General features: G+C 47.9%; 1 protein-coding gene across 1 annotated transcript; it reads right to left on the reverse strand.

The window, feature by feature from the left end:
- Positions 1-1164: 1164 nt before the first annotated feature.
- Positions 1165-3181, reverse strand: LOC123056849 (peptide-N4-(N-acetyl-beta-glucosaminyl)asparagine amidase A). The gene has a single exon (XM_044480100.1). It carries the CDS (start codon positions 3179-3181, stop codon positions 1385-1387), a length of 1797 nt encoding a protein of 598 aa, XP_044336035.1. The 3' UTR covers positions 1165-1384.
- Positions 3182-15735: the final 12554 nt, after the last annotated feature.

Consider the following 15735-nt stretch of genomic DNA (forward strand, 5'->3'; position numbering starts at 1 on the left):
TGGGGGAGGGGCAAGCGGCGCGGGGAGGCGGAGTCCCGGCCGGACTCGGGGTCGGGGCGGCGGCGGCCTCCCGGTCTCCTGGAGGGAGACGGCGGCGCGGGGAGGCGGAGTCCCGGCCGGACTCGGGGTCGGGGCGGCGGCGGCCTCCCGGTCTCCTGGAGGGAGACGGCGGCGCGGGGCTAGCGGGCCGGCTCGGCTAGGCTTCGGCCCAGTCGGGCGCTGAGAGATTTTTTTATTTTTTAATAATAATTTTGCCGGAACTTAAATAAATCCTAGAAAATAAAATAAAAATCTAAAAATACCAAAACAATTTTTCACCGTCTAAATAGAGATATTTAGAACGAGATGAACATTTTCTTGGCCCTCAATGCAATTTTGAAAAACGTGCAATTTTTTTCTAATGCAAATAAACTGGCAATAAAATTTGAATAAAATGAAATATTTGATTTTAATATTTTTCCTCCAATATTTCAATTATTTTGGAGAAGTCATATTATCTCTTCTCATATATTTTAATTTGAAATATTTTTGGAGAGAAAAATAATTAAAACCAAAATCCTCGTTTCAATATTTGATAAAATTCAAATATGAAAGCAATGAGATCCCCAACCCTCTCCGAGGGTCCTTGGATTGCTTAGAATTTTAAGGATCGCGAAACGAAATGCAGTAAAATATGATATGCATGGATGATCTATGTATAACAATCCAAATTGAAAAATTTGGAATGTTATAGGTTAGGTGGACAGTGGTATCCCCAGCCCATCAGAGGTCAAGTCTCGGTGCTCGCATTTATCATAAACGAGGCGTCTAAGGTGACTTCATAAAATCTCAAGATGATATGCCGGCTCAATCTCTCAGAGATACTCATAGAGATAAGATATGTGTGTGTACGTTCATAAAAATAAATGTATACGCGTTTACATGAGCGTTTGCATTTGTACTGTGTTAAAAGAACACTACGCGTGAGAACGCGGCGAAAACAGAAAGGAATTGGCCGGGCCCGAGTCATTATGCAACACAATCGCTAGGCAAAACACGAATCGCAGCCTACCAAAAATTATGTCAGCCGAATGAGTTTTAGCACAACCGTTCTAATTAGCAAAGTCAGAAGACATGAGTTCGAAAAGAATGGAATTAAACACATAACAAACTCTACTGCTATGATTTTTCCAAATTCAAGACACTTTTTTTCCAAATTAACTAATTGCAGTTAGGGATTACATACATCACATCACTCCTTTCTTATTCAGAGCTAAGGACACGAGACGACCCATCATAACCATAACGCAAAGACTACAGTAGTACGGAACTATTCGGGCCCACTTCTGTTCCCATTACAGTTTACACCAGGCCCCTTCGTGGCCGTTATCCCGGCCGACAGGCGTCAACGTCGGCGCGTCCCGGCGCACGACGCCACATCATGGTCGAAAAGCACGTCGTAGCCGACGCTGGTCACGTTCCTCAAGTAGCAGCCGCCGTTGCTGGCGCCGTAGTTGTACACCTGGTGCATCCGCCACGACGCGCCGGCCACCTGGTCGTCCCGGAGCACCACCTCCGCCTCCGCCACCTGCTCGTTCCGCAGCGTGCTCGTCCCCGCCCCGCCGCCGCCCGCGCGCGACTCCACGAACCCGATCTCCACGCGCCGCTTCAGCCGCTGCGAGGAGGTGCCGCTGCCGTCGCCGCCCTGGAAGATGTAGAGCGGGAAGCTCTGGTGCACCTGCTGCGCGTACGCGCCGCCGCCAACGTCGGCGTGGGCGTCGGTGGTCTGGTTGATCACCTGCGAGCTGCCCTTGCTGCTCACCACGTTCGAGTTCGCGAAGCTGAGCCGCTGGGCGAACGTGGTGGTGATGTTGCCGCGCGACGAGCTTACCCACCCCGTGGCCGAGATGTTGCGGCTCGCCGTCGCGCGGTACTCCCCGTCGATGCCGTCCACGGAGTGCGAGGTGATGCTCCCCGACAGCTTGGGCGCGTCGTAGGAGATGAGGCCGCCGGTGGTCGTGGAGCCCTTGGGGTCGAGCCAGAGGTGGAGGTTGCCGTTCACGTACCACGAGTTCTGCGCGTTGGTCACCGCGAACCCGACCTCGTGCTCCTTGCTGTCCAGCAGCTTGCCCAAGAACGGCGTGAGCTCGATGTCGTACGTGGGCAGGTTGAACGAGCCAATGCTGGTGATGGGGCGCCAGATGAGGGGGTTGATGCCGCCGGTGTAGATCACCGGGAACGGCCACACGGCACCGACGACGTCGCCGTCGAGCAGCACGGTGACCTCGCGGAACGGCCCGTTCTGGTCCGGCGTGTTCATGTACCAGAACTCGTCGGAGTAGTGGGACGAGACGTAGACCTCGAGCACCGCGCGGTACGCGTTGGCCGGCACGGCGACGCGCGTGGACTCGACGTCGGTCTTGTTCTGGACCACGAACCAGAGCCCGTCGTCGACAGGCAGGCTCCTCGAGACGGGGAGGATCAGGTCGGCGGGCGTCGGCGCCGCCTCCGTCAGCTGGGCCTTGCGCCGGAAGTAGAGGTGGAGCGTGAGGTTGGCGTAGTAGACGCCGTTGTAGGTGTCGTCGATGAGGTTGCCGAGGTAGACCGCGAGCGTGGAGTTGCCGGCGGCGAGGAGGGAGGCGTACTTGGTGACGTCCTTGTGCACGGACCAGGTGACGCCGCCCGGGCGCGGCTCGGCGGTGCTGCCGCGCAGGAGCTCCGCGCCGCCGAGCCAGACGCCGAAGATGCGATCGTACTGGACGCCGTGGCAGTCGGCGCGCCACTCGAGGACGGCGAGGGAGACGTCCCCCGCGCCGCCCAGGCAGGAGGGCGGCGAGTAGGCGGCGGTGACCGGCGGCTTGTTGAGCGTTAGCGCGAAGGACTGGGAGAGGAGGAGCGTGGAGCAGGGCCCCGAGCTCCCCCGCGGCCGGTGCAGCGGCCGGTTGACCTCGAAGAAGGTGGTCTTGGCCTTGGCGAGGTGGCGAGCCGGCAGCGCCGCCTCGACCGCGGCAACGTCCTCGGCCGAGAGGCGGGCGTGGTGCGGCCTGGCGACGGCGGAGTGCAAGTGGGCGAGCAGAGTGAAGAAGCAGAGGAAGAGGAGGCGGGGAGCAGAGGAGGTAGGCATGGTGCTGGTGCCGGTGCCGGTGCGTGCACGGTTGTGTCCTCGTGAAGGCTGGGGATTTAAGGGACCAACATCCCTCATGAGATGGCTGGGAAATACTACGTATTATACTACCACAATAATTTAAAGAGTCAATTACACCACAGGTGTCTAAACTTGCCACAAAAAGTCAGTTTAGTGCTGAAACTTGTGGCATACGTCGATCTGGTTACAAAACTTGGCTTGATCGTTCATATACGGTCAGAATCACGTTTGGATACGAATAGAGGGCTGATTGGGATCGCCAGCGTGGCGACGGGCCCATTGTCAGTGCCTGCAAGGCGCGGGCAGAGGCGTGTGGCCTGGGTGTTTGCAGAAAACCCCCTGGAAGCTTTATTTTTATCACGAAAAAGCCCATGCACAGGCGGGAGAGGTTTGGCCTGTTAGTTATATGGCCCCGCATATGGCTGAATCAGTTTACCCAAACCCTCCCTCATCGACTCCCTCGCCTCGTGCTCTCCTCCTATGTCTCTCCTCTTGATCGTTTGCAGGTCACGGCGGCGTTGATCGGAGCGACGGCATTGATCGGCGGCGTCGATGACGATGGAGCCCCGTCGGCGAGATCCCGGGGAACCAGCCCCTGTATATGGTGAGCATGCCCTCTATCTCTCTCTCTGTCCGCCACCTCTTTCTCCCCTGTTTATGTTAGGGTTTTAGTCAATGTGCTCGAATCGGTGAAAACCTTTAATTGGCCTTGATTTCGTCAGTGGATGCTTGCTAGATGCCCTGACGTAAGAAGCCCCCTTTCCATTCATCCGTAATGTGGGCTGTTTATAGGATTTCTCGCAGGTCCAAACGGGCTATGTTTTCGTGATCTGAAATATTCAGATATCTGTGAATAATTAACCCCCCGCGTAGAAGATTATTAGAACATGTTTGCTCCAGTGAAACCATTGGATGTGGTACAGCAGCTTGTATTTTTGATGAAATTGTACTTAACTGAATTTCGACACTTGCTAACTGAACCTTCGACAGTTGATAACTGAATATTTGGACAACAGTAGATATTTGAAAGTTAGGAATTTTGAGTAGTTTGTTTGCTGTTTTTTCAGTAAGCAGTGTTAACTACAAATCCAGTAGTTAGATCCATTATTTGTGACTGGACATGACAGAATCGTAATGGAATTTGACATTAATGTTAAATGAAGATGTGCATTCTCAACTGAATTTATTTTGGTTGTGTGAACTATAGATCCCTGCTTTTTTTCTTTGCACTCGATTGCAGATGCATGCTATTTTTGGCACTATGAAGTGAACATGTTAGCTGTTTTAAGCATAATTAATTGAAGATGTGTATGGTTTACTGAATGTTTTTGCATTCTCTGCATTGTAGGTGATTTTGATGGGCGGTTCACGGTTGAAATTCATCACAGAGGATTTTTCTGTGGAGCTGACAACAACAGAAGCTACATTGACTATGAAGTTGACTGGTTTGATCACTGTGACTCTGACACTTGGTCCATACTGTGGATTGAAGACTTTGTGAAGCAGCTGGGCTATGATAGAGAAACAGGGCAGCATGTTGTATACTGGTGTCAGTCTGGTAGGACAGTTAAAGAAGGAATGAGAGAGATGACTTGTGATGCTGATAGCCTTGCAATGATAGCAGCTAGTACATTCCACAAGAATCTGTTGCTGCTCATAGACCATGGAGAGACACCGAGCAACCTTCTTAGAGATGATGTTCCAGTTGATGGACTGCCTGAGTTGCCAAAGGTCGTAACCCCAACAAAAGATGGCAAGGGCAAAGAACAAGCTAGCTCAGCTGAAGAGAGAAGTGACTCAACTAAAAGGAGAACAAGGAGATTGTTTACTAAAGCAACATATTCAGGATGTGCTTCTGAAGAAACGGAGGAAGAAGATGAAAATGGTGCAGCAGGTTCAGACACAGATGAGGAATTCTATGAAAGTGACTATGATATTATGGACGCGGATGATGATCTGTTTGAGGAACATGTTGACAAAGAGGTGGATGATCATAGAGAGAAGGTTTACACATGTGACTATGAAACAGAGCTAGCTGAAGATGCTCTAGATGATCCAACCATAATGTTATCCAAAGAACAGAGGGACAAGCTCAAGTACAACTTCAAGGCTTTTAATCCAGAAACTGATTTGAATGCCCCTGTATTCAGATTAGGTATGGTGTTTGGTACTGTTGAGGAGCTCAGGCATGCTATTACCTCTTACAGCATCAGAAATAGGGTTCCAATCAAAAAGACCAGAAACACATCAACTACAGTAGAAGCAGCTGGGAGTGGTTTTTGGCTAGCCTAAAGGATGACCTCAACATATGCAACACCTCTCCATACACAATAATGAGTGATAAGCAAAAGGTATGTGCAACACCTTATATTTTTTTTACCTTATTGCTTGCTATAATATAGTGTAGTTAGATTTAATGGATACTTGCATTGTTTATGTGTTCTCCAGGGTCTTATAGCTGCAGTTGCAAAGGTGTGGCCAGATGCTGAACACAGATTTTGTGTCAGGCATATGTATCAGAATTTCCATAAGCTTCACAAGGGGGAACAACTAAAGAATAATCTATGGGCTATTGCAAGAGCCACTAACAATCCAACATACAAAAAAGCAATGGAGAAGATGAAGGCGGACAGTGTGCATGCATACAAATGGGTTGAGAAATGGCCACCAAGAACATGGATTAAAGCTTTTTTTAATCCTTTTCCAAAGTGTGACATCCTGCTCAATAATATGTCTGAAGTATTTAATAGGTACACATTTCTTGGCTGTGCTTTTCTGAACTGTTAAATGCACTAAAATGTTAAATGAAATGAACTAACAAGTTTTTTCATTTGAAATGACAGCTGGATTTTGCCATCCAGAGAACTTCCTATTTTCTCCATGGTGGACAACATAAATAGCAAGATAACAGCAAGGTTGTACAACAAGCAGAAGGAAGTTGCACAAGATAGGAAATGGAGTATGAGATTGTGCCCAAAAATTCAGAAAAAGTTGGACAAGTACACTGATTGGGCTGCAAACTGCATGGTCTTTGGAGCTGGTCAGAAAGTTTTCAAGGTTGTTTCAATGAACCACTCCTACATAGTGGACTTGGAAATGGAAACCTGTGACTGCAAGAGATGGGACCTGTCCGGCATCCCATGTCACCATGCTATTGCTTGTGCTAGAAATGAGAGAATTGATCCTGGAAGCCTGGTGCATGAGTGCTATTCAGTAGAGACATACAAAAAGGCTTATGCTTTCAATGTAAAACCTGTGAGGGACCAGGAACATTGGACTAAGATGTATGGCATTGATGTACATCCACCTGTGTACACTAAAGTAATGGGCAGACCAAGGAGGAACAGAAAAAAAGATCCAGAAGAGAAGTTGATGAAAGAAGGAGGGAAGAAGCTGACAAAGCATGGTGTAACCATGCACTGCTCTCTTTGTGGAAGTGCAGGTCACAACAAGAAAGGGCATAAGAAGTGGGAGGAGACCAACAGAGATGCACCGCAACCTACAAATGTTGCATATGATGAAGAAGAGGAGTACGATGATCCTACAATCATTTCTGTAAGATGTAACATGTTGACCAACTCAATTTACTGCTCATATACACTTGGCAACATATACTGACAAGTTGTTTCTGCTTTCTTTAGAACATTATGCCACACACAGTACATGCACACATGGATCCAAGTCAAACCCCAGGGTCCATGGTTTATCTCATGCAGCAAATGGTAACCTTCTGTTGACCATGTTAATTTTTTTGATTTCTGAATTTTTGTCTAATTGTGCATTTTGGTCCATCAGGAGAGGAGAGCATACATTCCAAGCATGGATCATGGACCTCTTCCAGAATCTACATTTGTTGCACAAGCAAGAAATGACATACCCCCTCCCAGGGTTACAACTGCTATGTCAAGAGGCAGGGTTAGAAGAAGAGGAATCACTGAAGACATACCAGAAGATGTACCACAGTCGAGCAACCAAGCAGCTACAGCTTCAAGAGGAAGAAAGAGAAGAGCTGCTGGAGCTGGTGGAGCAGTTGGCAGGGTAGGCAGAGGATCTGTAGGAGCAGTAGGCAGGGGAGGAAGAGGTTCTGGAGGAGCACACAACAAGGGAGGCATGGGAGCTAGGGGATTAGCCGGCGGAGCAGACGGAGGATATGTACAACAGTCAAGCAACCAAGCAGCTGGAACAAGAGCAGGGGAAGCATATACTGGACCAGGTGCTGGGTTCTGGAACCTTATGTTTGGACCAAATTCCGATAGTTCTTATGTGCAAGCAGAAGAGGAGCCAGTGACACAAAATGCACCAGAAGAAGACTGGACTGGTGATTTCCAAAGCTTATAGGTCACAATGCCAAGTGACTTAGTTCATGAGTGAATTAGATACAAGTGCAAGTTTATGTATGAACTTTCGTCATAAGACATGCCATAAGACTATTTTCCCTTTTGTATGCTGTAATGTGAGGATTTGAACAAGTGTTTCGCTGCTCTCTTTAAGACAAAAATGCAGTACTAATGATGCTCTGCTGCAATGAAGTTTCAAATTGTCCTGTCAAAAACTGCTATTTTTTCTTTACTGTGTTACTAACAAAAACTGCACTTTCTGATATTTTGATGTCAAAACTGCATATGCAAATCTGCAGGACAAACTGATGCTTATGCATTTCTCTGAATTCATACTGACAAAAACTGCATACACAAATTGTTTTCCTCTGTTTTAGTTGTATGATTCTAAAGCACAAATACTGATTCATCGAATGGTAATATAGAATTCTAAAGCACAAGCCACAAAATACTTTGAAATTCAGCAAAGAGTCGATACAAATTTTCAACACTGCCAAATGACCTACTACACTGGAATGACAACATCACTTCTTGTCGGCCATAGCAAACATGATTGCAACTAACTCAAAGTACATGAACACAGCAAGCATAATCATCCTATCTCTAGCTAGATTGTAACTGATCTTTGTGCATCCTTCCAATCATCTTCTTCTCCGGTCCGCGCTTCTCCTTCTCAGCTTCAATCTGACCATCTTTTTGCATTATCTTCTTCTCCAACACCTCATTCTTGTTAGCAAGTTCAGCAATGATAGTCCTTTCCCTCCCCTCCCATGGCTTGTCAATCCAATTGAAATAACCACATGTCCTAGCATCCTGTAGAGGCACACATTGCAGACTATTAAGTACATACGCACATTAATTTGGTCATGACAAAACGACAACCAGTGATGTAACATCAGTGGAGAGGGATTTACCTGATGCTTGCCCTAGTACACGACCGAGGTAATCTTGGCCCAGGGTTCGTCTTCCTCCTCCATCCACCATCCTGGTTATGCCGGTCCCTCCCATCTAGAAACAGGGGCGGATAGGTCCGAGATGTGAGAGAGAAGAACAGTCAGAGGTCTAAGAGAGGGGTACTGAAAGAAGAAATGCGTGAGCTAAACGCCGCCGCCACCGCCGCTGTGCCACTGGGCCGCTGCACCGCTGTGGCGCCGCCGTCGCCGTTGTGCCTCTGTTGGGCCGCTGTGTGCCGCCGCCGCTGATGTGCCTCCGCTGGGCTGCTGTGCGCCGCCCTCACTGCGCCGCTAGGCCGCTGCGCCACTGTGGCGCCGCCGTCGCCGCTGTGCGCCGCCGCGCTGTGCCGCTGTGGAGCTGCCGCCGCTGGCGTGCAGCTGCTCTGCTGAACCAAGGGAAGAGCCGCCACTCTGCTATGAAATTGGGGATTGTGGGTTAGTGATTTTAGACATACAAAATTCAGATCGTGGGGTTATATGTGGTCGTGTGGCTTTTTCATGATAAAAATAAAGCTTCCAGGGGTTTTTTTGCAAACACCCAGGCCACACGCCTCTGGCCGCGCCTTACAGGCACTGACAATGGGCCCGTCGCCACGCTGGCGATCCCAGTCAGCCCTCTATTCGTATCCAAACGTGACTATGACCGTATATGAACGATCAAGCCAAGTTTTGTAACTAGATCAATGTATGCCACAAGTTTCAGCACTAAACTGACTTTTTATGCCAAGTTTAGACACCTGTGATGTAATTGACTCTAATTTAAAGGACAAAGAGTACAACAGTATCTATCTTGTCGTATAAACAATGTATTCTGGGAATGAATTGAATATTCGGCTTTGTGGGTGCCGTATAACGGCAAACCGAAGTGGCGAGTAGGTGGAGGAATTATGAGGCTTTTGGAGGGCTCGAACTGTCCACTAGCAGCGCGAAATAACCCGGAGAAATAGAGAGTGCGACAGTCGCATAACCCGGAGGGGCCAAAAACAGCTGGAAACAAATAACTTTAATTCCAGCTCCAAGTTCCACTAGAACGGAACAATGAGTCAGCAACAGTGGAGCACGCAGATAATCATTCTCTGAGAAAAAGATCTCCATGGATAACTTGTGGTGGATGAATAACGTTGCGTTTGCGTGTTAGTTTATTGGAAAAACGGCCTCCGCTCCATGCTGCGGGAAGGGAAGGACCACGCGCGATGGTTTTCGTGGTTATCAGTACTGTCGGCCGCACCTAATCACAAACAAATGTAGGTGGAATCCAGGCGCACATCGCCATCAACTCCCACGTAGGAGTCAGCAGTACACGACTGGTAGCTGGTACTGCCGCCCGTATTATGTGCTATGAATTTGATAGTCGTGGTGCGTACGTACGTACGTATGTATTTAGATTGAGGTAAATACATCGAAAGTTATAGAATTTGCACGTGACGGTCAGTTTGATGCACAAACTTATAAAATACGTGATTCTAATCATCAAATTTGCGCGAGCGTGCAAATACGTTCATATTTCGCGTACGCATGTGTCTCCGCTGCCTGAGTGGCATGTGAGCATGGCCAGGGCCCGCTGGCAGCCACTGTGACCCTGCGTGCATGATAGATTTGCATAAAATCCCTAAACTTTTTTCTATTTATGTAAGGAGCCCCTCAAATAAATGAAAAACAAATGGGACGAGTGTGTTTCTAACCCAGACCAGCTTGCTAGCAGCCTCGCACGCACTGCCATCAGACCAATGATGATTCATATTCAATTCGCACGACTATTTAATATCCTTCAACAAGGACCAAATAATTAACGACGGAATATATAACCCAAAAAAGGTAGCTCTGCGTTTCTATCCTGTGACCTCATGGCCGCTCGTGCCTGAGCTAACAAACCATCTAAGGCGACCCAGTATCATATACGGATAAACATTCTTTATGTTGCCATCTCTTTTGTTCTATGTAAGAAAAGAGATTCTGATGTTTGTGGCATTTAAAAAAATCAATGGACGTGAAATTTTAAAACTTGTATAAACATTATAAAAATATTTCCACATAATTAGAAACACGTATGTTGCATTCTGAATTTTCACGCATTTTAGAAAAATGTTTGTGACACTAAAAATATATACAATCGACAAAAATGTTCTTGTAGTTTAAAAAGAAATCCGTACCATCCAAAAAAACTCACTCACCCCTGAAACGGTCAAAGTTTCATAAATTCTATCAGACAAATCAATAATTTTTTTGTTTGAATTCGAATAATTATAAATTATAAAATCTGCATAAAAGGAAATATAGTGCAGGTGAATGTACATAAATTCTTTTGGAAAAATCAATGATTTTTTTGTCTGAATTTGAATAATTTTAAATTTAAGAATCCAGATAAAAGAAAATATAGTGCATAATGAATGTACATAAATTTTCAGAAAAATCAACTTAATTTTGTTTGAATTTGATAAATTTGAATTTAAAAATCTAGATAAAAGAAAACATAGTGCAGAATGAACATGCGCAAATTCTTTCGGACAAATCAATGAAGTTTTGTATGAATTCAAAAAAAATAAATTTGAAAATATAGATAGATGAAAATATTGGTCAGAATGAACGTATGTAAATTTCCCGGACAAACCAATGATTTTTTAATGGATTGAAAAAATTAGCCCACCCTTGTTTAAAAAGTAAATTTATCCCATTTAAGGCATCAACTGTCGTCTTGTCTGGTGGTTACCCTGGCTCTTGTCTATTTTATAAAAAACTATCTTTTTTAGAATTATAAAATGCATCTTTCGTTGCTAAAAAGAGTGCATTTTTTAGGGAAACAGCTGCTATATTTATCCAAAGTTTGGATAAATATTAAAAATGCAGCCTTTTTTTCTGGGTGGAGAAAGAGTGCATCTTTAATATGTATTTTTATCCTGATATATATCTTAGTAGTTCACTATTAGGCATGAAGCATTGTCAGGTGTGGTGGTTAGGACACCCACGGTAGTGCATCAGGTCACCGGGTCTAACTCTCACCCGTTCTATTTTTCCTGCCTATTTTTATTACACTGTACAGTGATGAGTGGAACCCAGTGAACGACCAGATAAAAAATCCAAGGGTCTTCCTGAAAAAAAATCACATGCACCGCTATCAGCCACTGACGACGGGCCCTTGCCACACTGGTGTGCCATGCAGGCAGCGGATACGTTTGTGTACGTGAAATGTGACTGTATTTGCACGTCGACGCAAGCTTAATGACTAGAATCACGTATTTTACAAGTTTATGTATCAAACAGACCGCCGCGCGCAAGTTTTAAGACCTCCGGTGTAATTATCTCATTTAGATTCTATGTTAGCCTGCCCATGCTTGAGCCGGTCTCTTGTTGAATTGTTGTCCCTCTTCCAACGCTCATGAGAGGCCAGGGGATTGATGAGGTACTCATTCGTTGATGAGTAAGTAGCGTGTTGTCGTCTTAAAACCGAAAACTGTGCCAACTGCCGGCACCAAGGACCAGGGGATTGTTTTCGTAGTTATGAGCACTGTCGGGAGCTCTCTTAATCATAAACGCAAACACAAATGTAGGTGAATCAATGTGCAACTCTTTTTTTAAGAAAAGGACTCAGACTATTGTAAAGGTTCACTAGAAGTATAAACGACCTCAAACCAAAATAAAAATTACATTGAGCTTCTTAGACCACCGAATGACCCTTGTCGTCGTCAGGACGAGCAACCGACACATTGTTGTCGGCTCACCCATATCGGAGTCGGACTGACCTTGTCGATGAGAACCGAGAATTCTTCATGCGTGTGCCCCTAAAGGCATCTCCAGCCGTTGTGCCCCCCAGGAGGCATTTTTTGGGCCTCCTGGGGAGGCCCCGGCGAAAATTTTACACTGTGAACGAAGATTCTTTCAGCCATCCCCCCATCCCAGCACTTCTTTCTCTTCTTCCCCCGTGCGCCATCTCTTCTTCCCCCGTATGCCCCTGCAGCTCGCCGCGCCCGCACGCCCCTGCAGCTCGTCCCGCGCGCGCCCGCTCGTCCCGCCGCGCCGGCCTGCTCGCCCTCCGCCGCCAAACTGCCTTCGAGGCCTCACGCGAGACCGCCTGGCCTCCACCGCCATCCCATCTTGCCCTGCTCCATCCACGACCGCATCCCCGAGTCCCAGCTCGCGTTGACTCGAACGGCGGCCGAGGCGTCTTCTGCGTTGAGCTACTTCACCCGGGCGCCACGGCCACGCGCGCAGCCTCTTCGGCGGCTACTCCTCGCCCGGCCACGCGCGCTCCTCCTCCGCCCCGGCCACGCGCGCTCCGGCCAGCGCCCGCCCCGGCCTCGCCAGCTCCGGCCAATGGCCTCCTCGAGCTCGCTGTATGGCGGCTCCGGCCAGCGGCTCCGGCCAGCGGCCTCCTCGAGCTCGCCCTGCGGCAGCTCCGGCACGCCCGAGCCGGCAGCGTGCGGTGCGCAGTGAGCAGAGGCCGCGCCCGTCCCGTGGCCGCGCGCACCCGTGGCCGCCCCGGCCTTGCCTGCTCCGGCCTCGCCCGTCCCGGCCTTGCCTGCTCCGGCCATGGCCCCGCCTCGCCAGCTCCGGCCAGCGCCCGCCCCGGCCGCGCACGGCGAGCTCCTGCCTCGCCAGCCCGTAGTACATGGAGAGTAGAACCGGGGAGAGAGGGAGTGTGGGCGTGGAGAAGAGAGAGGGAGTGTGCTGCACGTGGGTGGGCCTGGAGAAGAGAAAGGGGGAGAGAGAGGCTGGCAATGGGGCAGCGCCTTCAAAAAGCTAATGCCGGCGTCCCCAGCTGCCGCCCGGCGGGCTGGGTGCGGGGTGGGCGTGCCGGCGCTAACTTTTGCTAAATCTGGCGCAAAACGACGTCTTGGGGCCCTGAGTGGGGCATTTTTTACTCGCCGGCGTCCAAAAAAGCGCCTGGGGGGCTTTTTGGGGGCCTTGGTGGAGATGCCCTAAGGGCCAGCACCCTGGAGCCACCGTCGTCATCTTTGAACCCTTGAATCGATTCAAAGACCCTGACACCAAATCTCGTCGTCACATACGCACGACAAGAAACCCTAACCTCGTTGTCCCGAGGAGCCGGTAGGAATTTACGTTGGAATTTCATCTAATCCGCCCTGACTTTCAAACTTGAGGGGGATCAGAGCCGGAAGGCAAATTGAAGAAGAAGTGCCACCTTCTGTCTGAGTGTTGCCCATGTCAAGGCTAAAGACCATAACCTATCTACTAGTTGGAGCCGAACCACCATATGTGCTCATCTATCTACTAAGATACTAAGCTCCCTCGATTTGGAGCCTCCTGGTGCATTTGGGGGTTGTGGGGATACTATGTGCCATCCGGATTTTTAGGTTTTGAGAAGGTATTGTCTAGTTTTTTTCTCTACTGCATTTTTAGTTGGTTTTAGTAGTTTTTTGGGTTTCTCCTACCTTTTTTATTTTTTTTACATTTAGTTCATGATATTTTATTAAATTCACGAACATTTAGAAAAACTACGAGCATTTCTTAGAACTCACGATTTTTTTATTAATTCATGAACATTTTCAAATTCATGAATATTTTAAACTTGATGAAAAAAATAAAGTATGTGCACATTTTTTATTTGGGAACCTTTTTCAAATTCACTAACATTGTTTGAAAACCATGATTTTTGAAGGAAATATGCCCTAGAGGCAATAATAAAGTTATTATTATTTTCCTTATATCATGATAAATATTTATTATTTATGCTAAAATTGTATTAACCGGAAATATAATACATGTGTGAATACATAGACAAACAGAGTGTCACTAGTATGCTTCTACTTGACTAGCTCGTTGATCAAAGATGGTTAAGTTTCCTAGCCATTGACATGGGTTGTCATTTGATTAACGGGATCACATCATTAGGAGAATGATGTTATTGACATGACCCATTCCGTTAGCTTAGCACAAGATCGTTTAGTATGTTGCTATTGCTTTCTTCATGACTTATACATGTTCCTATGACTATGAGATTATGCAACTCCCGTTTACCGGAGGAACACTTTGTGTGCTATCAAACGTCACAATGTAACTGGGTGATTATAAAGGTGCTCTACAGGTGTCTCCGAAGGTACTTGTTGGGTTGACGTATTTCGAGATTAGGATTTGTCACTCCGATTGTCGGAGAGGTATCTCTGGGCCCTCTCGGTAATGCACATCACTTAAGCCTTGCAAGTATTGCAACTAATGAGTTAGTTGCGGGATGATGTATTATGAAACAAGTAAAGAGACTTGCCGGTAACGAGATTGAACTAGGTATTGAGATACCGACGATCGAATCTCGGGCAAGTAACATACCGATGACAAAGGGAACAACGTATGTAGTTATGCGGTCTGACCGATAAAGATCTTCGTAGAATATGTAGGAGCCAATATGAGCATCCAGGTTCCGCTATTGGTTATTGACCGGAGACGTGTCTCGGTCATGTCTACATAGTTCTCTAACCCGTAGGGTCCGCACGCTTAACGTTACGATGACAGTTATATTATGAGTTTATATGTTTTGATGTACCGAAAGTTGTTCGGAGTCCCGGATGTGATCACGGACATGACGAGGAGTCTCGAAATGGTCGAGACATGAAGATTGATATATTGGAAGCCTATGTTTGGATATCGGAAGTGTTCCGGGTAAAATCGGGATTTTACCGGAGTACCGGGAGGTTACCGGAACCCCCCGGGAATCAAATGGGCCTTAGTGGGCCTAGGTGAAAGAGAGAAGAGGAGGCAAGGGCTGGCCGCGCGCCCCTCCCCCTAGTCCGAATAGGACAAGGAGAGGGGGTGGCGCCCCCCTTCCTTCCTTCTCCTCCACTCCTTCCCCCCAAGTCCTAATCCAACTAGGGAAAAGGAGGGGAGTCCTACTCCCGGTAGGAGTAGGACTCCTCCTGCACGCCTCCTCCTATGGCCGGCCGCACCCCCTCTTGCTCCTTTATATATGAGGGCAGGGGGACACCCCATGGACAACAATTGATCATTGATTTCTTAGCCGTGTGCGGTGCCCCCCCTCCACCATAGTCCACCTCGATAATACTGTAGCGGTGCTTAGGCGAAGCCCTGCGTCGGTAGAACATCAACATCGTCACCACGCTGTCGTGCAGACGAAACTCTCCCTCAACACTCGGCTGGATCGGAGTTTGAGGGACGTCATCGGGCTGAACGTGGGCTGAACTCGGAGGTGCCGTATGTTTGGTACTTGATCGGTCGGATCCTGAAGACGTACGACTACATCAACCATGTTGTGCTAACGCTTCTGCTTTCAGTCTACGAGGGTACGTGGACAACACTCTCCCCTCTCGTTGCTATGCATCACCATGATCTTGCGTGTGCGTAGGAATTTTTTTGA

This window comes from Triticum aestivum, chromosome 3A (genome assembly GCF_018294505.1).
Source record: "Triticum aestivum cultivar Chinese Spring chromosome 3A, IWGSC CS RefSeq v2.1, whole genome shotgun sequence".
In the NCBI taxonomy this organism is placed as follows: domain Eukaryota; kingdom Viridiplantae; phylum Streptophyta; class Magnoliopsida; order Poales; family Poaceae; genus Triticum; species Triticum aestivum.

What these genes read in the sequence shown, in the direction of transcription:
- LOC123056849 (XM_044480100.1), bottom strand. Translation starts at nt 3,181, where the DNA reads ATGAGGGATGTTGGTCCCTTAAATCCCCAGCCTTCACGAGGACACAAC.